This window comes from Myotis nattereri, assembly GCF_964212035.1.
Source record: "Myotis nattereri genome assembly, chromosome: 14".
NCBI lineage: Eukaryota > Metazoa > Chordata > Mammalia > Chiroptera > Vespertilionidae > Myotis > Myotis nattereri.
The window spans coordinates 19864400-19886725 of NC_138089.1; the positions used below are offsets into that span (position 1 = coordinate 19864400).

The 22326-nt window shown below is 42.3% G+C and overlaps 1 protein-coding gene across 2 annotated transcripts in view; it reads right to left on the bottom strand.

Annotated features, from left to right (window-relative positions):
* CACNA2D3 (calcium voltage-gated channel auxiliary subunit alpha2delta 3) overlaps nt 1-22326 on the bottom strand; it is a gene marked incomplete at its 5' end in the record, with an annotated part of 806336 nt that overhangs the window by 47876 nt on the left and 736134 nt on the right. For both annotated transcript variants that reach the window (XM_081105975.1, XM_081105974.1), the window contains 4 exons: nt 5339-5450; nt 16231-16286; nt 17814-17866; nt 20979-21054. In XM_081105975.1, coding sequence (XP_080962101.1) covers nt 5339-5450; nt 16231-16286; nt 17814-17866; nt 20979-21054 — 297 coding nt within the window. The remainder of the gene's footprint in view (nt 1-5338; nt 5451-16230; nt 16287-17813; nt 17867-20978; nt 21055-22326) is intronic.

Sequence of the window (22326 nt, forward strand, 5' to 3'; positions counted from 1 at the left end):
TTTCTCATTTAGAATGGAAATAAGAAACCTAATGTTCCACTAAATATGACTGCCTATCATTCACTAAGAGATACTGGCCACCTGATGGAGTTTGTAGCTATGATGACTGGGGATATGATATCCTTCTTACAACAAGCCCATGCTATGCTTACTATTATTATGGCCCAAGTTTCCCAGGAGAAGCTGAGATTCAGACCATTTAGATTCCTGCTGGAGGTCACACGGTCAGCAAGGCTGGTGTTGGATTCACACTCTGATCCCACCGCTCCTGCACTAAACAACGCACCTCCGTGCTTGCTGTGGGTGCTCTCGGAAGTCCTCAGTCAGAAGTAAACCGTGACATGGTGGTTTGGCACGTGTGGAAGCCATTGTGCTCTAAACACTTAGACATGCTGGATGAAATAGTAAAACTAAAAGTGCATGTTTAAATACAAAAAAAAATACTTACAAGAGAAGATACTAAAAGCCAACTTGTACATTTATAGCTAAGTGGTGTTGTCTGGGGCTCTGATATCAGCATGAGAAATCAAACGTTATGCCTAAAGTACATGCTGCCTAGGAAAAATATTTACTGTAATTATATGATGCACAAACTCCTAAATACAAAAGCTTACATAACAATTATTCCCAGGCGCAGTCAATACCAATAGGATACATGATTGAAGCCCAGATATAAACCTCTCATGAAGAGAAACTCAAGCTCTAGTCTGTTCCCACAAAAATAATAATTAATAGTAAAGATCAGTTTACAGTCAAAAATGACAAAACACATGGGAAAAAATCTGCCATTAAAGAAAGCAGACACAAGCAACAAGAGACTGGTGCCCTAAAAGTTTAAACTGCTAAAATAACCTTAAAAATTCTTTATAATTAAGTATAGGAAATTTAATAATAAGACTCTTTATAAAAAAATACACAGATTTTTAAAAGAAGCAAATAAACCCTCTAGAATAAAAGGAAAGACATCTATATTAAAAACTCAATGCATTCTCTAAGCAGCAGACTAGACACAGTCAAAAGGAAATTAATGAACTCTAAGTTGAAGGACATTATCCAGGATAAAGTACATAAAAAACAGAAATGAATTTATATCTAGACATACTTCAGTGAAACTTCAGAACATTAAAGAAAGAGTAATGCTTTAAAAGCCATCAGAGAGGGGGGAACTAGCCTATTTATAAAGGTGCAAAACTAAAAGTTAGAAGACAAGGGAATGGTATCTTTAAAAATTTCAATGTAGATAGTATGAAGTTAAATTATCTCTGCAGAGTACCTACGGAATAAGGTGTTTTAGACAAAGAATGAGAGAATTTATCACTCCCAGAACATTCCTGGAAAAACTTCCAAAATACTGTAAAACAGAAAAAGCAATGGCAAAAAAAAAAAAAAAGCAATGGTGAGTAAACAAATTGGTAAACATTCTATTGGAAGAAGAAAGAGGAAGACGAGGAGGGCAAAGATAAAGAATGAAGACTAGAAAGCATATAAAATGGAAATAAATCCAGACTTAAACCTACCAATAATAGACAGGTATTTCAAATCCAGCTATGTTCTATTTATAAGACAAATCCTAATGCAAAATGACAAAAAAAAACAAACAAAAAAAAAACTTGAAAATTGAGGTAAGAGGGTGGGAAACATGCCTAGAAAATGTTACCAAAAGAAAAACTACTATGCCAATACTATTAGCAAATGAAATAGACATGGAAGCATAAAGCACTTTCATACAGAAGGTTTTACATAATGATAAAAGGAATGATTTATTAGAAAGCTGTACCAATCCTGAACAGAGATGTCCCTGGTAACAGTGCTTCAAAATATAGAAAGCAAAATGAATTGAATGACACAAATGACTTGAAAAATTCCTAAGTCTGGTAAGAGATTAATTGCCATCTAAAACAGACACTCCCTAAATATTGAATGTAAACTCTAATTGAAAACAATTAAAATATAAAATAAAATAGCTTTTAAAAAACTTTGAAACGAAGTAAGACATTTGAGCCAATAGTTACTTATTAATATATTAATCCCTGTACCCAGCTATTAGAGAATGAAACTTGCTTTCAAAAATACATGGATAAGTACTCGAATACAAAGCAAGTCTCCACACATGCTAAAAAACATGTTATACAGATCACAATGCCATTTAACTAGACATCAATAATAAAAAAGTCTCAAATCCAACATATTAGAAAATCTTAAAATTATTTAAAAATTTATAGATAAAAATAGTGAAAATTATAACATTGCTAGAGTTAAATAATAATGAAAGCCTTATATTAAATTTATGGAGATAAACTGGAATGCAGAAAGAAATTATATATATTTGGATGAAGCTGATAAAGTTAGGCAGCAAACACAAAATGTTAGAAGAAAAAAACAACAACAATAGAGTAAACTCCCAAAATACAGAAGAAAGGTAATAATTAATAATACAGGTAAGAAGCAAAATAAATAAAATAAAAATTCAAAGAAACAACAGAAATAATCAAACAATCTAAATGATTTTTCTTTGAAAAGATAAACAAAACAAACATGAAACATGGGGGAGGGGACTTTAGTGAGTGAGAGAGAGAGAGAGAGAAGAAGGAGGGAGAGAAAAAGAGATTGATTTAAAAGGGGGCAAAATCCGCAATAAGATAGCATTTTTAATCAAACGATAACACTATGAACAAATGCATGCAATAACCTTGAAAACTGAGAAGAAATAGGCGATCTTCTAAGAAATATAATCACCAAAGTCATTTCAAAAAGAAACAGAAATTCCAGAGAGAGAGCTCACCACTAAAGAAACGAATTCAGTAGTTGAAAATGTACTCACACAAAAACAGATGAACAAACAAAAACCCATCAGTCACTGATAGTTTTATGAGTTTTACCAAACCTACCAGAAAATGATAATTTGGTCTTATACAAAATGTTAAGATATTTGAGAGGGAATATTCTCCAAGTAATTTTGTGACGATAAAATGAAGGTAAGAGCAAAGCCAAATGACAGTACAAGGAAGGAAAAGTGTAGCCCGCACTCCTTTTTGAGCACAGATGCAATAAACGCACCATCTAATATGAGCAAATGAATCTTGAAATATGGTGTTGCTTTTTGTAACCTTCACAATGAAAGTCCATCATGGGAAAGCAAGTATATTTTCACATTCGACAACCCATCTACTATTAAAGATATTTGTGGTATATATGTGTCATGATTGAAAACAATTTTAATTATATCCCTGTAACTCAACATATTAAAAATTAAAATTATTTTAGTAATGTATGTAGAATTTTTTTAAAATAAAATTCAACATCCATTCAAGTTTCAAGTAATAACACCAGCAGCACCAAACACTCTTGAAGAGGTCTTTTTTAAACTTAATAAGTGGTTAACTACCAAAAACCTACAGCAGTTTGGGAAATGGATAACAGTTGTGGGTGCACATCATCGTGAGTTACTTAATGCACTTGAATTTTACACTCAAAAATAGTTATGATGGTAAATTTTATATTATTTATATTTCACTACAACTTTAAAAACCCTGTAGCAAACATTATACTTAATATGGATTATTAGGAGCAATTCCTTTAAATTAGGAATAAGACATGGTCACCTACTCTCATTGCTTCTATGTATAAGAATTCTGGTGTAATAAAACAAATAATTAAGTATAATGATTAGAAAGAAAAATTTTCACAAGTGATATTACTGTCTATGCAGAGAGCCCAAGAAAATCTATACACAAACTGTCAGATCTTAAACAATATCTAGTAATTTGTGGGATATAAGATACTCAATGTGCAGAAATCAGTGATATTCTCATATGCTAGCAATTATCAATTAGAAAATGTAGTTTCAAATATGTACTATTTATGTTAGCAAGAAAAACTATAAACTCTCTAAGTATAAATCTAACATAAAATTATAAAACTGTATTGAAAGGCATAGAAAGATACATATAAATAAGTAGATATATTTAGTTTATAAGGGGAAAGGAAGGTCCAATATAAAAGATAGCAATTATCTTCAAATTTATATATAACATAGCAAAATTAATTGAAACCCTAGCATGGGAATTAATGAGCTGGTTCCAAAATTAATATGAAAGAGTAAAGAGGGAAGCATAATGAAATGATATTTGTTCTAAATAACAAGTCATATTATAAAGCCATAATAATTAAAGAAACAGGGTGCTGACAAAGGTATTAACAAACCATAAAACCTGGACCAGATCTACATATAGATGGGAACTCAGCCCATGGCACAGGTATCATAATCTATTGGAAAATAAAGACTATTTAATATAAAGTGGTGGTTATAATGCCAAGTACATAGAAAAGACCAAACTAGACTCTACCTCATGCTCCTACACCTTCCTCTCCTCTCCTCTCCTCTCCTCTCCTCCCCTCCCCTCCCCTCTCCTCTCCCCTCCCCTCCCCTCCCCTCTCCTCTCCCCTCCCCTCCCCTCCCCTCTCCCCTCCCCTCCCCTCCCCTCCCCTCCCCTCCCCTCCCCTCCCCTCCCCTCCCCTCTCCTCTCCTCTCCTCTCTTCTCCCTCCCTAGAGAGGATTAAAGTCCTAAATGTGAAAGGTAGCCCTTTAAAGCATGCAGGGTGAAAATACATGGGGACAGTATTATATTAGGGCACAGACTAATTTTTGAAACAAGGTACAAGATAGACAAATCATAGAAGAAAGAATAAATTAGACTAAAATAAAATAAAAGTGAAAGAAAATTTCTGCTCATCTAAGGGCATCCATAAATGTGAAGAGCCAGACCCAGGAATAGGAAGACACATATACAAACCATATAACTTCAAAAAAAAAAGGGGGGGGGTGTCCAAAACATAGAAAGAAAACTCAAATCAGTATGAATAGATTCACCACCGAACAGAGAACTGCCAGTAGAAATACAGGAATGAAGAGGTAAAGAACCCCCAAATGACCAATATAACTGTTTCAAAAACAGGCCCACCCGTATTAGTCAGGGAAACCCATAGTAAACCATCAGACTTCAGTGAATCTGAAGATTTGGTGCTTTCAGTAAAGAGACCTGGAACAGGTAGCCGAAATTGCCAACTGTCAATTGGGGAAACACCAATGAGGACTTCTTCCAACCATCAACAAAGAGAACTGAAACCTCCCATATTCCAGGATGCATTCTGAATGCTTCCCAAACTCTCAGCGACCTTTCTACTAAAACCAAGCGACGTTTCTCCCAAGCTGATAGAAATGCTTCCTCACACAAGAGGGCAGCCATGTTTCCTTCTCTCCCTGGGGAATCCTGACATGCCTGCCCCCCGCATCAGCCCATCTGGGGAAGTTCTCACTGAGCAGAGGTGGGGGGCTTACTTGGAGCAGTCTTCACAAGCAATGTTCCCTGAGGTCTCCTTGATGGTGCGCTCGGAGACAAATGCTGGGTACTCAGTATCACAAGGTTCCAGGGTCTGTTTCAATTTCTGGGCTGTAGAGATAAGGAACAAAAGGAAAAGATAAGGAACACGAGGCACACGCTTTATTGTGACTGGCATCCCATAGGAACTCAGAATGCAGCTCTGCTCCCACTACTTTGCGTGTTTTCTAGGCACAGCCTAATGCATTATTTTCTAATTAGTCCAGTGATTTCATCTGCCAAGCAACTCTATAAGCTATAATTCTTCAAGCAGTTGCGTTGGCCTCATCAGCTATCATTTATGCATCCTAAGAATTCTACTTTCTGGGACAACATCAGTCAACTGAACTCAGCCTTACTTGAACTTAGCAACAAATGCATATGCATATCTAAATAAAGGTCTAAAATATAAGTTACACCATATTATTTGGGGTGAGACAAAGGTCATGATACAATTGCATGGTTTTATTACAGAAACAAAATTGAAATATGGACTAGTAAAATACGTAATGCCTTTGAACCAAAGCCATGAGCCTAATCCTACTACTATGAAGTTCCTTGCCCAGTAATACAGCACTAAATAACCCTGCGCGTAAATGAATACATATAGGCACTTGGTGAAGGCCTTGTGGTTGATTAAATTATCTAAGCAAGTTATGTCCAGTGGGCAAGTGCCCAAACCCCTCCAAGTCTCATTTTTTTAAAACTATTTTTTTAATATATTTTATTGATTTTTTACAGAGAGGAAGGGAGAGAGATAGAGAGTTAGAAACATCGATGAGAGAGAAACATCGATCAGCTGCCTCCTGCACATCTCCTACTGGGGATATGCCCGCAACCCAGGTACATGCCCTTGACCGGAATCGAACCTGGGACCTTCCAGTCCACAGGCCGACACTCTATCCACTGAGCCAAACCGGTTTGGGCATCATTTTTTTAAATATGTTAGTTGGGGATAATATAGGTTTCAATCAGAGGTTGATGTGAGAAGTAAATAAATAATATCTGTGGAGTATTTAGTGCAGTACCTGGAACATCATGAAAGCTAGGTAAGTGTCAGTTTACTATAATGGTAGTAACAGTGAATCATAATAACAAAACAATGGTAGCATTCGAGTGGGGCCATTGTGATATTAAAATAAGGATGAGAGAATTTACAACAGCCAAGATATGGAAGCAACTGAAGTGTCCATCAATATATGAATGGATAAAGAAGTGGTGCATATATACAATGGAATATGATTCAGCTATAAAAAAAAGGCCCTGGCCAGTTTGGCTCAGTGGATAGAGTGTCGGCCTGCAGACTGAAGGGTCCTAGGTTCGGTTCTGGTCAAGGGCATGTACTTTGGTTGCGGGCACATCCTCAGTAGGAGGTGTGCAGGAGGCAGCTGATCGATGTTTCTCTCTCATCGATGTTTCTAACTCTCTATCCCCCTCCCTTCCTCTCTGTAAAAAAATCAATAAAATATATTAAAAAAAGAATGAAATCTTGCCATCTGCAACAACAGGGATAGACCTGGAGGGTATCATGCTGAGTGAAATAAGTCAGACAAATGCCACATGACTTCACTTAGGTGGAATCCACAAAACAAAATAAACAAATAAGCAGAACAGAAACAGAATCCTGGGTACAGAGAACATTTTGACACTTGCCAGAGAGGGGAAGGGATTTGGGAGGGTGACAAAAATGGTGAAGGAATTTGGAAGTACAAATTGATAGCTACAGAATAATCACAGGATGTAGAATATGGCATAGGGAATATAGTCAATAATATTGTAATAACTATGTATGGTGTCAAATGGGTACTAGGTTTATCAGGGTGATGACTTCACCTATATATATAAAACCCTAATATTCAAATAGACTGAATGGCGAAACAACTGAACAAGTGAACAGCCGTTCACTATGATGTGTGCTGACCACCAAGGGGTGCGCGCAGAACATGGCAGGTGTCAGCGGCGGGTGTCGGCAGCAGGTGGCAGAGCACGGAACATGGCGGGCATCAGCCACGGCAGGATGGTGGAGCAGGTGAGAGGGGGCACCAGACCAAGGTGGGGTTCCAGAGCCACCGCTTGCACCCGCTGCTGGCACCTGGCACCAGCTCCAAGCACCCAGCATCGTCAGCAGGTACAAGCGGCAGCTGCCAGCCCCGATCGCCCCTCAGGGCTTCTCCACCTCACCCCTGGTCCTGAGGGGTGATTGGGGCCAACAGCTGCTTCTTGCAACTGCTGTCGGTGATGGCCCTGTTTGCATCTACTGCCAGTGCCAGCCCCGCTTTCACCCGCAGCCGCCACCCGGTGCCGGTCCCAATCACTCGGTGCCGTCAGCAGGTGAGAGTGGCAGCTGATGGCCCCGATCACCCCTGAGGGCTTCTCCACTTCCCCCTGCTCCTGAGAGGTGATCGGGGAAGCAGCAGCCGCTCACACCTGTTGACAGCACCGGCCCCACTCTCACCCGCTGTTGGCGCCAGCCCCAATCACTCCATGCCATCAGCAGGTGCGAGCAGGGCTGGAGCCACCAGCATGTGGGAGCAGATGCAGCAGGAGCAGGGCTGCTGGCAGAGAGGAAACCAGAGGCTGCAGCAAGAGTGGCTGGGTGGGGGCACGGAGGATGAGCCAAGACCCATCCGTGTGCCAACTGCAGGCTGGCAACCCACAATTCCTTTCACGGTGCATGAATTCATACACTGGGCCCCTAGTAAATTATAAAAATGTCTAATCATGGGTTGTACACCTGAAGTTAATATAATATTGTATGTCAACTGTAATTGAAAAGTTAAATTATATATGAGGATGACAGATACTATAGCATAGTGGTTAAGATTGAAGGCTCTGAAGTCAGAGAAGTTTGAAGTACAAATCCCACTGCATCGCTTCTAGCTAATCCTCAGTATTTTCACCTGTAAAATGGAGATGCCAATAGTACAAGGCATTTTCACTGTCTTTTCCTTAACATTTTCCCAGTAGAATGCCTACAGGTTTTCAGCACCCAAACTCTGTATAATGTTTTTGGCTGATTTTTATATAAATTATAAACATATATTTCTAAATATACATTATCTATAATAAATACTATATTCATATATTATTTAGTTTATGATTGCAAAACTCAGTGGGATTTTAAGAAAATGAAGTGTGAACAAAGTCTCATGTTATATTCGAAACACAACAAATTGGTTGGCTGTCAGAGCCATGGGGAGGTGTTCTGTGGAATGTCACCTGGGAGGGTCTGCCACAAGTGAGCCATCACAGGTTTACTGAATGCAGAACAACTGCTTGGTAGCAATAAGATAACTGTTGGGTGGTCAGGAAGCCATGCTCTAAGGATTTATATCCTGATGTGATTGTGTTTTATAATATAGGCTTTTCACTGAGCTTTAATTATTCTGAGGAAATTAATTTGGTGTTTGTGACTGAAGTGCTGTGCACTGTAATTGTTTCCTATTGGAAACAAAAGGAAGTAGACTCCTAATCAGCCTTTTGTTGTTGTTGTTAATCCTCATCTGAGGATATATTTTTCCATTGATTTTTAGAGAGAATGGAAGGGAGGGTGGGAGAGAGATATATATTGACTGCTTCCCACACGTATCCGACCCGGCCGGGGCTCAAACCTGCAACCCATGTACATGCCCTTCACTGGGAATCAAACCCATGCCCCTTTGGTGTGTGGGCCTACACTATAACCACTGAGCAATACTGGCCAGAGCCATAAGCAGCATTTTAAAATGCAGAGCATGTGATTTGCAGGAACTGGTCACTGACATACGGAGACACCCAGGCTAACTCGCAGGGTCGTTCTGAGGAATGCATGAATTATAGTTCTCAGCAGGGAGACATACATGCACACTTCACATACATGCGTGGGCACACACACAACCGTTATGAAATGCTAGCCCGTACAGAGTGTTACATCCACGTGCCAGGCCTGGGGCTAACTGCGTCGTAGCTAAGAACACAAATTCCGGGCTTGTGTATTCTGCCACTGCTCATGATCTCAGATGAGCTTTAAACTCTCTACACCTTCATGTCCTCATCTGAAACATGGGTATAACAGTATCAACCTCACATGGCTGTTTGAGGATCAAACAGATTAATAATCGAAAGTGGCTGGCACACTGGGAATGCTATTTAAGTGCCCATGCTTACTGCCAACGCGACTTCTGCGCCTGCTGTTTTGTTGAATGCTTCAGTGAGAAAAGGCAAGCAGCGGCTGCCTCCCTGAGTCCTGACTCCACTGAAGGTACAGCACTGGTAGCTGTCATGGTCCCCCTGTGCCCTCAGTGCCTGCTCACAGGGACTGTCATGGCATGCTTTCTCAATAGTGAATACTTCTGAGCAAAATTGACAAAAGAAATGTGAGACTCTTAATCCTGGTGGCAAATTGCCTGCCTCCAGGTAGAAGGCCTGGTGAGTTTAGGTGGCCCACGCCCCACGGTCACACACAGAGGGACCCTCAGTGGGGAGGTCATTCCCTCCCCGTTCTGTTTCAATGCCTCTGGTCTGGTCAGGAGGGTCTCTTTGTTTGATGCTCAGGAGCTTTTACCATCTTTCATTTGCTCTTCTCTCTTTTGTTTGACCTGGGAGGTCAAACATAAAGCTCAGAGCATCTGGCTACAATTTGGTGACACCTCTTTTATTTCCATGGTTCTCATTTTCACACTTATTTTCTCTGTATGGCAAGTGATACTGACTTTCTATTTTAATAATCACATTATCTAAATGTAAAAAAAAATGAGTCCGATAAAATGAAATAAGATTAAGTGAACAATAGCACAGATGATAAGTGGAGTTGGTACAAGCATGCAGTTGGCATCTAATGACCTATTGATGGTAATGGCTAAGTTTATTGAGAAATGTGCCAGGTGATGTTCTGCTTTACATGGATTAATTTATTTAACAGTAAGACAAGACAAAAAAACAACAACACAACAACTATGGGGTAGAAGCAATTGTTATCTGTTTTGCAGATTAGTGAATAGAGGAGAGGACTGAGAAAACTGCCCAAATTGATCCAGGGCAGAAGGTAGCAGAGCCAAACTTTGAACTTGGCAATCTGGCTCCAGCACCTATATATTTAACTGCTCTGTGAAGTTTGGCCAATGAACGAAAGGGAGAAAGGTCTTTGGGGCAGGCTGAGATAGGCAGCACATGTGACTTAAATATGCCCAATAACTGCACCATCTCTAATTCTAACTGTCAGGGCCCAGTTACAATGGAGTGAGTCCAGCAAGTTCAATGGCGAGACTCATTTGGCTCTGGTCCTTTCTGGGGATGAAATGTTTGTTCCTTTGACAACGGTAGGACACCCAAACTGATGTGGGGATAAACCGTTGAGTCTATTTGCAACATGGCTATGGATTGGCAGAGGCTACTTGATGTGCTTTTGGGAAACACACGAATCTCTATATATAAAAGCCTAAGCAACCAGCTGACTGGCCAGTAGCTTTGATGCGCACTGACCACCAGGGGGCAGACACTCAACGCAGGAGCAGAAACCACAAACATGGAAACATGGAATAGACTGATGAATCTCAGAGGGAAGGAGGGAGGGAGGGCAGGAAGAGATTAACCAAAGATCTCTTATGCATACTAGAGGCCCGGTGCATGGATGTGTGCACTGGTGAAGTCCCTCAGTCTGGCTTGCAGAGATCAGGCTAAAACCGGATCTCTGACACCCCCCGAGGGGTCCTGGATTGCAAGAGGGTGCAGGCCAGGCCGAGGGACTGGTGCATGAATCCGTGCACCAGGCCTCTAGTCCTATATAATAAAAGACTAATATGCAAATCAACCAAATGGCAGAACGACTGGTGGTTATGATGCACACTGACCACCAGGGGGCAGATGCTTAATGCAGGAGCGGGCCTAAGCCATCAGTCCGACATCCCACGAGGGCTTCCGGATTGTGAGAGGGTGCAGGCCGGGCTGAGGGACAACCCCGAGTGCACGGGTTTTGTGCATGGGGCCTCTAGTTATCATATAAAACCACAGTCACTTTAATCTAACGTGGTTTGTTATGAAGACCTTTGTCTGGAATACTTTGGAAAACACCACACATATTTGCCAATCTTTACTATTTATCTATGAAATTGCAAACCAACAACTCAGGCCTCCAGCAACCTAGTGAGTACTATTTTAACTTTCGGGCATTTAAGCTCCTTATCTTACACAGGTGTAGGCACACAAGGACCATAGTGCTACGCCAGGATGATTCTTTTTCCAGAAGGGAAAACTGGGGTTCAGAAAGCAAACATAGCCTGCCTTGATTCCACAGAGAGTGACTGCTCACCTTGATCATTATTTACTTAAACAGCCAAATCACTGCCACCTTCACAGCCAACACTCATTAGGTGCTCACTACATGCCGAACACCATGCTGGGCCCGGTGCATGGACGGGACCCTCACCATCATGAGTGAGCAGGGACTGCTGCTCTCCTGTTTACAGACCAAGAACCTGGAGCTCAGAGAAATGCGGGCGCTTGCCCCAGTCACACTGCTGGGAGCGGTGGTGCCCAGATACCCACTCTGCCACATCCCGGAGCCTGCTACACTCTTTGCCATCACACCACTCTCCCTCCCACCCCACTTACACTGGACGTCTATAGCCGAGGCCGCCATGACCCATCACTTGCGCACAATGAAGCTCCCATACAATTGAATATCTTTAATTTCCCCTTAGCAACAAATGTCCCTGAGGAGAATAACCGACTCGAGTTCACAGTAATTATGTGCAGACAATTGGGAATGAATAGAGTTGCCATTTGAAAAGCTTTCCTCTCCCTTTGTCTCTGCGGGTGCACCCCCATGCATAACCGGGTGCCAGCAAGCCCCTTCTCTTTGTGCAACTTTGCCCAAATGATACCTTTGTGATACTCAGCAGAAATCGCTTCCACAGTCCCTTCATTAAGGAAATGAAGCAGATGAACAGTGTAATTATGGATTCCATTTTAGAGGAACAAAGATGTACGTCTCTCAGCTCAGGGTCTTTAGCTAGGGAGGGAATGGTACGTTCAAAATGAAGAGACCTTGTCAGTCAATGTAGTTATGTGCTCAGAACCCTTCTCTCCTTACACGGAGTCTAAGAATTACATTTAACAAAGATATCCATATGATAGCAGCTCCCCAGTGGAGTTTATTCACCCTCATTTGATTTGGTTTCTTCAGCTCTAAAATGGAAGTCACAGCCATGCCCAGCAGAGGGCTTTAAGCCTGAATGAGACAGCAGCCAAGGTGGCCAGGGGGCTAGCTCCACTGTCTGGCGGAGGTAGCAGGTCTTGGGTGAGGTCTGAACCCACTCTCTCTTAGCTGTCTGACTTGGGTGCCTCAGAAAGGCTCAGGGACAGATCTGGCAGCTCCCACCTCTCAGCTGAAGTGTCTGAAAGTAACCTGGTGCCAGTATTCTGCAAATGGAACAGCACTACACATGAGCACAACATGCATCCTCAGTGTGATTATTGGACAAGGACTTTATCTAGAGTTTGTGGGGAAAGGTCTCATGGTGCGGCAATGCAGGGAGGTAACTTGGAATTATTTATTAAGGAGCTTTTTATAAAGCTTCCTGAAACAGATGCAGAGAGCTGAAACGCTGCCCACTGTTGGTACTGATGCACAGAGAAGCAGGGGAGAGGGGAGGGGAGATTTCAGACAGGGAACCTGCACACGTTACTGTAAGCATCATGAGTTCAAAGCCCACCGCCCCCTACCCTGCACCCCACCCCTTGGTCTTTGCTAGGGTTTCTCAACAGTGGCAGCACAGTAGTCCCCCCTTATCTGCGATTTCAGTCACCTGTGGTCAACCACAGTCCGAAGATATTAAATGAAAAATTCCAGGAATAAACAACTTGTGAGTTTTAACTTGCTCAGCATTCTGAGCAGTGTGACGAAATCTCACACCGCTCCATTTCCTCTCTCCTGAGACAGGAATCACCCCTTTGTCAGGTGTGTCCATGCTGTATATGCTACAGCCCATCAGCCATTTAGTAGCCATCTTGGTTATCAGGGAGAGAGACCACATTCACATAACTTTTATTATAGTATATTGTTATAATTATTCTCTCTTATTGTTAGCTATTGTTATTAATCTCTTAATGTGCCTAATTTATGAATAAAACTTTAGCATAGATATGTATGTATAGGAAAAACATAGGATATATAGGGTTTGGAACTATCCATGCTTTCAGTAATCCATTGGGGGTCCAGAATATATCCCTTACAGATAAGGGGGGACTGCTCTATTGACATTTTCAATAATTCTTTGTTGTCAGCAGTTGTGTGCTGTAGAACGCTTAGCGGCATCCCTGACCTCTACCCACTAGATGTCAGTAGTACCCCCATCCCCAGTTGCCACAACCAAAAATGTCTCCAGATGTTGCAATGACCTGTGGGAGGCGAAATCCCTCCCAAATGACTGGTACTCAGCAGAGACTCAAAAACTAATCGTCAGATTTGAAGGACCAGACCAGAGCCTGGGCTGATGCCTGTGGTGGCAGGTGTGGGGCAGGAAATCGAGCCAGGGGAGGATGGGGAAGTAGGAATGGAGGCTGGCATGAGGAAGGAACACATCTTCCTCCTCACCTTGAAGCCCCACAGCAGGCAGGCACACGGTGTGAGGAGGCGCGCCAAAAATAAACCACAGAAGACAACAGCCAGTTGCCCTCAGCACTGAGCACACTCCCTAGCCAGGCCCCTTGGCCAAAACGCTCACCACCCCCCAGAACATGAGGACCACCCGTCGCCCACGCCCACCTGCCATTCTTGCACACACCACCCTTTCATTCATCTCCCACAACCACATCCTGTCTCCTGTTGTCTGTTGGCCAACGGGGAAATCAAAGCCTAAAGAGACCACGTGATTCACCCAGAACTTCACAGCCAGCGAGTGGCACAGGAAGGTGCCTGACTCGGAAACCACAGCCCCTGCACTCGGGTGAAGCCGCCTCCAGAGCCAGGGCTGGTGGGGAGGCTGGTGGTCTGTCTCTAGACTCCAGTGCGCCAGAGATTGCAGCCCTTTAACTAACTTGCACCCGTTCTCTTAGCCTCCATTGATCTGCCTTTTCTCTCTTTTAATCTCATTTTTCTTTATTTTTACCACAAGTAGTAAAATTGTGGGAAAGCTAGTCAAATGTGAAAATAAAATTAAAAAAAAGATAACAAGCACCCATTTAGTAGGTTTCTTCTCATCTCTCTTTCCCAAATCATATGCCATATTCTTTAAATGAGAAAAATGTAGGTACATTTTTCTTTGGGGGTGCATGAGTCTCCTTTTAATTCCTATCTTGGTCTCTGCTCATTGGCTTGCCATTGGCATCCTGATTGTTGGTCCTATTTAACGCTACACTCTCCTCTCCCACCACTGAATGCTTTGGGGGGGGGGGGTATATACAGTTTTTCTATATTATTTTTTTCTTGTTATATTAATTAATTTCATGAGCATTTTCAAACCTGGTAAAATTTTCAGGAGCAGGATCTTTTAAAAAGGTTTTTATGCCTTCCTGTGAACGAGTTGTAATTTAGCTTACAATGTCCCATAGCCCTAGCCGGTTTGGCTCAGTGGATAGAGTGTCCACCCTCAGATTGAAGATTTCCAGGTACAATTCTAATTAAAGGCACATGCCTTGGTTGCAGGCTCTATCCGTGGCCTTGGTCAGGGCCTGTGCGGGAGGCAACCAATTGATATGTCTCTCCCGTCCCTTTCATTCCCTCTAAAAATCAATGGAAAAATAGCCTCCAATGAGGATTAACAACAACAAAAAAAGGTCCCTATTGTTCATCATGTAAAGAGTTGGTGGTATTTGTAGTCCAAATTCCCTGCTGATGATCATCCTACATAGAATCCTTGGTTCCCATCTCAGTTGATTTCCTTAAGGCTAGGTCTGTAGAAGTGGAACTATGGGCACTCGCTGTCATTCGAAGATGGTACCAACCCAGCAGGAAGGGGCAAGGACCAAGCCCCTGCCCAAAGTGTCATCAGACAGTGTGTGTGGATGAAGGCAGAGCATCTGGGCCCGGTCCATGGGGCTGTCAGCTTCCCAGTACAGAGCCGACCTGAACACACTTGGGTCACGTTCACTGTTATCCATGCTGGTGTATCCATGCGTCGAACTCTGCATATGTTGCTGCATCTCATACTCTAACAAGAACTTAGCGAGTTTCTGAATTTAGGAAAAATGGGCCTAAGTATAATTTACAAAGCTATGATGACAGTGACTATAATGGTCATACCTGGCCAAAAATAAAAAGAAGGGGGAGGGGAGGGGAGGGTATGTAGTAAGCAAAGATTGAGCACCAACTATGTATTTTTCTTACTGTGAGAAAACTGAGCCTTGCCCAGATCAGCTAGCTTGTCAAATGTCAATCTTGGAGCCAGGACTCAAGTGCATACTGACCTAACTCCATAACTCATGACTATAAGAGCTTCTACTAATTACCACTCAAATCATTGAAGGTTTGGGGGCAGGAAAAGTTTTATGATTAGATTTCTATTTTATGAAGGTAATTGAAACAAAACAGAGCAGTTATCTCTCCATTCAGCCTGAGAAGGCACTGTGTCTGTCTCCCTCAGATTTCAGCACTGCCCAGCAGCTTCCTGATGACGCCACCTTGTAATGTATGACCTCTAAGCCTTAGTAAAGGACACAGGTCAAAGTGCATATTCAACATGGGCTGAATGAGGGTTGCGGAATTTTTGTCAGATTGGATGGCACTGCACTTAGCACAAAGGGTGCCTTTGCTGACAGCTCCAAACTCATCAGTTTGTCCTGAGTAGTTTCATGCGAGCACTCCCTAATGAAAGGCAGCCAGTGAACCCAGGGTTCATCACTCTGAGCTGGGAAGCCGACGCCAGTGGCTGCTTACCTTTAGCTGTCAGATCCGAGTGCCACCAACTGCAGAGGTTAAATTCCACCAGGAACCTAGAAGTGACAGAGAGGCCCAATGTTACTTGGCCATCCACACCCTGAATGGAAGAGTGACATGCGTTTCCCAGCACTGCTCACCTGCTTGGAAAGAGGGGCATCGCAATCTGGAGATAGCAATATGGCTGGTTCAGTGACCGCCTCCCTTCCACTGGCTTTACCTCGTATGTGAAAGGCTATTTTATCACCAATGCCAACCAAACCCTGGAGTTAGGTTTTCCTAGACTCGAGGACTGTGCTGAGAAATATTCTGCTTCCTCAGCGAAAGAGTTTCTAGTTGTAGTCTGAGTCCATATAAAAAGTCAACTTCTAAAGGGCTCCCCCCTGCCCGGGTTCAGAAATACAAATAAAATATTCCATAACAGACTATGACCTGCAGCAATAAAGGAAGCTTTCAAAATTTATACTTCAATGAAAGCTTGTTCAGCCAAGTGTGTGACGTGTGATATGTGTATGTGTGTGTGTGTGTGTGTGTGTGTGTGTGTGTGTGTGTGTGTGTGTAGGGACAGATGGGACAAATTTCTCTTTATGAAATTAGACCACAATGCACATTTTAAAAAATTTAAATTTCTCAAATGCTCATAAAGAATGCAAAAGTAATATAAATCCTCCTCCGAAATGAATGGACACAGACCATTTCTTTTTCAGGCACATGGCTAGTATCTCCAGCAACTTACTCTCAATAAAAGTCCCACTGGTATCTGTTATGGCATTTTCTGTCTCCTATGTACATGCAGAGCTTACTCCCCACTTGAATTTATAAATTGTTAAATGAATGTAGGTTACATGAAAGCAAGAGAGAAGACAATGTCTGTTCACCAAATGGCAAGAAGTCTGCCTAAGCCCACAGAGCTGGAACCCTAATGAGGAAAATGAGAATGGGAGAGTTTGGTGCAGCTTTGAGGATCTGGCCTCCATGCCATCCATGGAATCCCTCCTCCTGTGAGATGCAGTGTTTCTGTAATGTGTCCATCATCTCATCTGGAAGTCAAGTCATTCACCTCTGTGCCATTTCACTCTGACCTGGGTCACCGATGCATCCAGCACCCTCCAAACAGGATGGCAATTTGACAGGGTCAACAATGAAATCACACCTGAGAAAAGCCCCCAGCCTGTGGCCCCTGATTGCACTGGCCCCACCCTTGTACGTGGCAAGACATCCGAGTAGCACAGTGGACAGCCCTGGCAATTTGTTCTTCAGACCACAGCCCACCCAGGCTGCGTTAACAGCAGCCAGACATCTATGTTAAATTTAACAGTGACCACAATAAATAAATTTGGTTTGTGTATTGCAAGCTGTTAGTCTGCTAAACAATGATATAAGGGCATAAGCAGTGACCGTGAATAACGTAATACAAGATAATTTTTGGTCTCAGCTTTCGGTACTTCGAAGTTTTTAATGCGATTATCTCAAAGTATTATGAATCTAACGGTTATTGAAAGCATGAAGTAGAGTCTCCCAATTCACTTAATAATACACAAGAAAAGCAGTCATATTCGTTTAAATGTAGCAATTGTACTTACAAGACAAGTTCTGTCATTATCCATTTTACTGCAGCAAGGAAAGCATTATAAGGCTAAAGAGAAGAATTCAGGTCATTCCAAAAAAAAAGTGTATCACACATAAAATTTGTAGTTTATCCAAAGGCTTTACATTAAGACAATGTTATTCTTTGAGAGAGATTGATATTATATCAGGTTAAGAACCAGTGGTGCTCTAGCTAAAAAAAAAAAAAAAAAGAAAGAACGAAAATAGTATCCCAAAACTAACATTTTAAAACTTTGAACTCTCCTGTAGTGAGAGGTGATTTACAAGTAAAATAAACGTGATCTAATACAGGGGTTATCTTTGGGAGGAAGAAGGAAGTTCAGCAAAAGATGCTTAAACCTTTACCCTCTAGGGACTAATATTGCACAGCCTAATGCTGAGGTGCTGGGATCACAGAACTAATTTCAAATTTACGCGGCTGCTTCTCAGAAAAATGATTCCCTGCTCGCCATCACTGTGTGTCATTCGTGGAAACAAGGTAAAATTGCATCTAGTTGACTTTAATGCTGCCCATGATTTATGTAGGATTTAAGCTGCCTTTTCTCACACTTACATATTTGGACTTGAAAAAAAAGATAACCATATAAACATGTGATTTTATCCTTGCAGAAAATCCCCTTCCCTCTATAAAAGAAGGCATTGACAGCCTAATCTTTATTTCAGAATATTTTAATTAAAAAAAGCAGTTGGGTTGTTTACTCTGTGAAATTTCCTATGTGGATAATTCAATTTCCTGGATTCTGGAAAGTACCACGACTCCCCGTCAGTCAGTTCTTTGTACCCAGGTATGTCAGATATGTGAGTGGTGGGCAGATTTGAAAGACAGGCAAAGACACTGGCAAAGCCTGGGCTCCAGATGGCAGGTCCGGAAAAATCTCAGAATCCTTTGTGGTTGCATTTAGATATCAGCGAATTGAAATTCCAAATCCCACTTTCCTCAGTGAGGTCTGCTTAATCCTCCCTTCTGAGCATTTTGATGATAAAGACTAGAACTAGGAATGGGGGGATTATCTGGTTTTACATAAAACAAGAACCAATTTATATACCTCAAACCATTCTTGAAACTTCCATATTTCAAACCAACCAGGAAATAAACAGGACAACAACAACCTACTGGGGTTGCTGGGAGCCCATTCCAGTTTCAGACAGCATCTCTTGCTCTGATTTGACAGTGTCTCACTGTCATTTCCTGAATCGCAGGGCCCTCAGGATAAGGGTCAGATAAGGATAAGAACTATTAACTATTTCCTAAAACCAAATGCAACCCTGTAGTCCTGAGGATTTGCCATTACAATTCTTCAGGCTCAAAAAAATAATCATCTTTCTTTCAAAAGACCGAGGTTACCTGACCATGGGACAGTTCTGTCTTTGTACCTGCTGGGATGGATAGTAGTTATGGTAGTGTGGTCCAGGAGGAGAGAAGGAAGAAAAGGATTAAGGAGGCTTTGGAGGAGGGGAGGGGCAGGGGCAGCTCACCCTGAGGCCAGGGGGAGGAACACTTGAGCATTTCCTGCCAGACACTGGCTAAATATAAGGGGAAGGGGATGGATTATGTAAATACAGGATTAAAACATTTAAATGCACATAATCATTCAGAAGACTAAAGCCATTGAGCTTTTAAGCCTAATGATGAAAACATATCTTGAGAACTTTCTAAGTCTGGAAATAGCCGTGCTAAGGTTAGGGAAGTTGAGTTTGGAAAGAAAGGTTGATTCTCACTGAAAAGCAGTGTTTTCAAAATGTCCAAATTTTAGTTCCTAGTGGCCTCTCGAAAATTCTCTAGCTTCGAATCATTTCCTGCTCCCTCAGTGTATGAGAACCATGTTAAATATTTAGTTTTTAAATAATCCCCGGGCAAGATTGTACATCTGCAAATGAGAAGGTGTGTATTTATATTTTAAAACCAAAATGACTCTTAAATTTTGTGCTTCAAACCAAATTTTAGGTTAATTTTTGGAATTTACAAAATAATAACATACAAGGGTTATGTTTATATACATATGCTAGACTATATTGAAGTATCTATATCTGGGTGTTGGGGTTTTTTTGTATGTGTGTTTTCAACTTATTGGTGGCCAAACTTACATTGCTTGCACATTATAAATTATATTTTAAAACTGGGAGTAGCCCTGGCCTGAGTGGCTCAGTTGGTTAGAGTATCGTCCTGTGTACCAAAAGGTCATGAGTTTGATTCCTGGTCAGAACACATGCTGGTGATTAGAGTTTGATCTCTGGTGGGAGTGTGTATGGGAAACAACTGATCGCTATTCCTCACATTGATGTTCCTCTCCTCCCCCCACCCCTTCTCTAAAGTCAATAAAAACATATTCTCTGGTGAGGATTAAAAAAACAAACGAACAAAAAACAACTGGGAGTAAATCATAGCAGTTAATTTCCGGCAGTCAGAAAGCCATGTTCTAATGCTACAAAGCTATGTTGATTGATCCTCAACTGTGACATCAGCCATGGGAACAGCATCAGGGAAATGATGTTGAAGGTCAGTGGCAGCATGATTAGGGGTGAGGATCTATTATCAAAATGTGAATTTGGACCTGGCTATAGTGGTTCAGTGGTCAGAGTATCAGTCTATAGTTCAATTCCCAGTCAAGGGCACTTACCTGGGTTTGATCCCCACCCCCACCCCCCACAGTTGGGGTGCCTGTGGGAGGCAACTGATCCATGTGTCTCTCCCACATCGATGTTTTTCTCTCTCTCTCTCCCTCCCTTCTACTCTCTCTAAAAATCAATGGGAAAAAAATGTCCTCTGGTGAGGATTAAAAGGGAAAAAAAGTGAATTTGTTCATAGGTTAACAGCTCTATTACAAACCAAAAGGAAGATTTCTGTTGAACCAAACTAAATTCTCTTTTATATCATAATAAGAAGATCCTCAAAACTTCTCCCTTTTCCTACCCATCAAAAGGGGGCTGCTGCAGACATCAAAGACTTTAGATGTGTTTGTCATTCATATAATCACTAAATTTGGCTTTAAACATAAGTGACTTTGCTCAACGAGTAAAACCAGCAAATACTTTCACACACTGCTGGTTTGGAAAAGACAGCTTGATTACCCCAACGGAAAAAGTCTGCTGGGAGGGAGGCAGCCGGTGCAGCTGCTTGCTGGGTGACTGGCTGTACTTACATCCAGGAGGCCCCGTGCGGCGTCGCTGCTCTCCTTGTTGGCCCTGCACATGGCCTGGTAGTCATAGAGGGTGATTCTGCAAGAGAGAATGGAAAGGAGCTTCAGGAAGTGGGAAAACACAGAAACCACAGATGCCGTGCTTGGCAAGGTGAACTGTCACTCACACTACATCAGGGTAGCAGTGACGAATGCCAATCAGTGCAGGCCTAGCCAGGACAACAGGACGGCGAAGGGGACCCGGGTTGTGCCACCCACACTGTGCCTTTGGGGATATTGATTTTAAGATGTTTCTTAAGAAACAAAAGACTCAGAAAGAACCTCTGACCTGCCTTCTTCCTGCCCAAGGGAATTCAGATGGAAAGGTCGGCTTCGGGAACGGCATCGGCATTCTCACCTCAGCCTGTGTACATTGAGTAACAGACGGGAAGGATCTGGGCAGCAGCCGTTCTGCAGGGGAGACCCTCTGTCCCCTTGTGTCTGGGTTGCCTAGCAGGGATTCGTTTGCCCTGTGTCCTCTCTTTCTCATCTTCCTGTCAATTACCCACCTCCCCTGGGAATTCACGGACCCCCTGCCCCCTTCTGCACTGTCGAGAATGGCACATAAACCTCAACCGTCCAATGAGCTTTGGGTCACATTCTTATAGACCCCCGAATGTACATGTGCATAATACACTTTGGACAGTTTCTCCTGTGAATCTGCTTCTGTTCATTTAATCATTAGCCCAGCCAGAAGAACTTAGCAGGTGGAGGAAAGTTATATTTTTTCAGCCCTCACACCAGAAACATGGCAACTTCCAGGACTAGAGACACAGGCATGTTGCTCTTGCATAACCACAGAACCAACTCAAAATGCTCCTCTCCTATTTAATGAGATGCTGAGTTGCTTTTCAGAGACAACAGACCAAAAAGGCACATCATGCAGCTGAAGCAAGCATAGAGGAGAGAACTTTGGCCTCCAGCTGCACTGGAACCAAAGCCCCACCCCCACCCCCCGACCCCATCTCCCAAGAAACCAAAGGGCCAGGACATACTAGTAACCACAACTTGAACCCAGAACTCCTTCAGAAGCAGAGGGTCTGTTGTCTAGGAACGTCCCCTACTGATGCCCCTCACTAGAAGTGGCCAAGCTCCAAGGTCTGCCAATTAAAACTTGCCCTCATACCCTTGAAAACCCACTCTGAACCCTGGAGTTCGTGCTTCCGTTTTCCTGGGTGGCACCATTCATAATAAAACCGTCCATCTTTCTCCACTGCAATTCTCAGTGGTTAGTGTTTGCCCCTCCTAGTGCTGGGTGGACAAACTCATTTTGGTCTGGGACACTTGGAAATTGAAGAACACAGGGAATAAA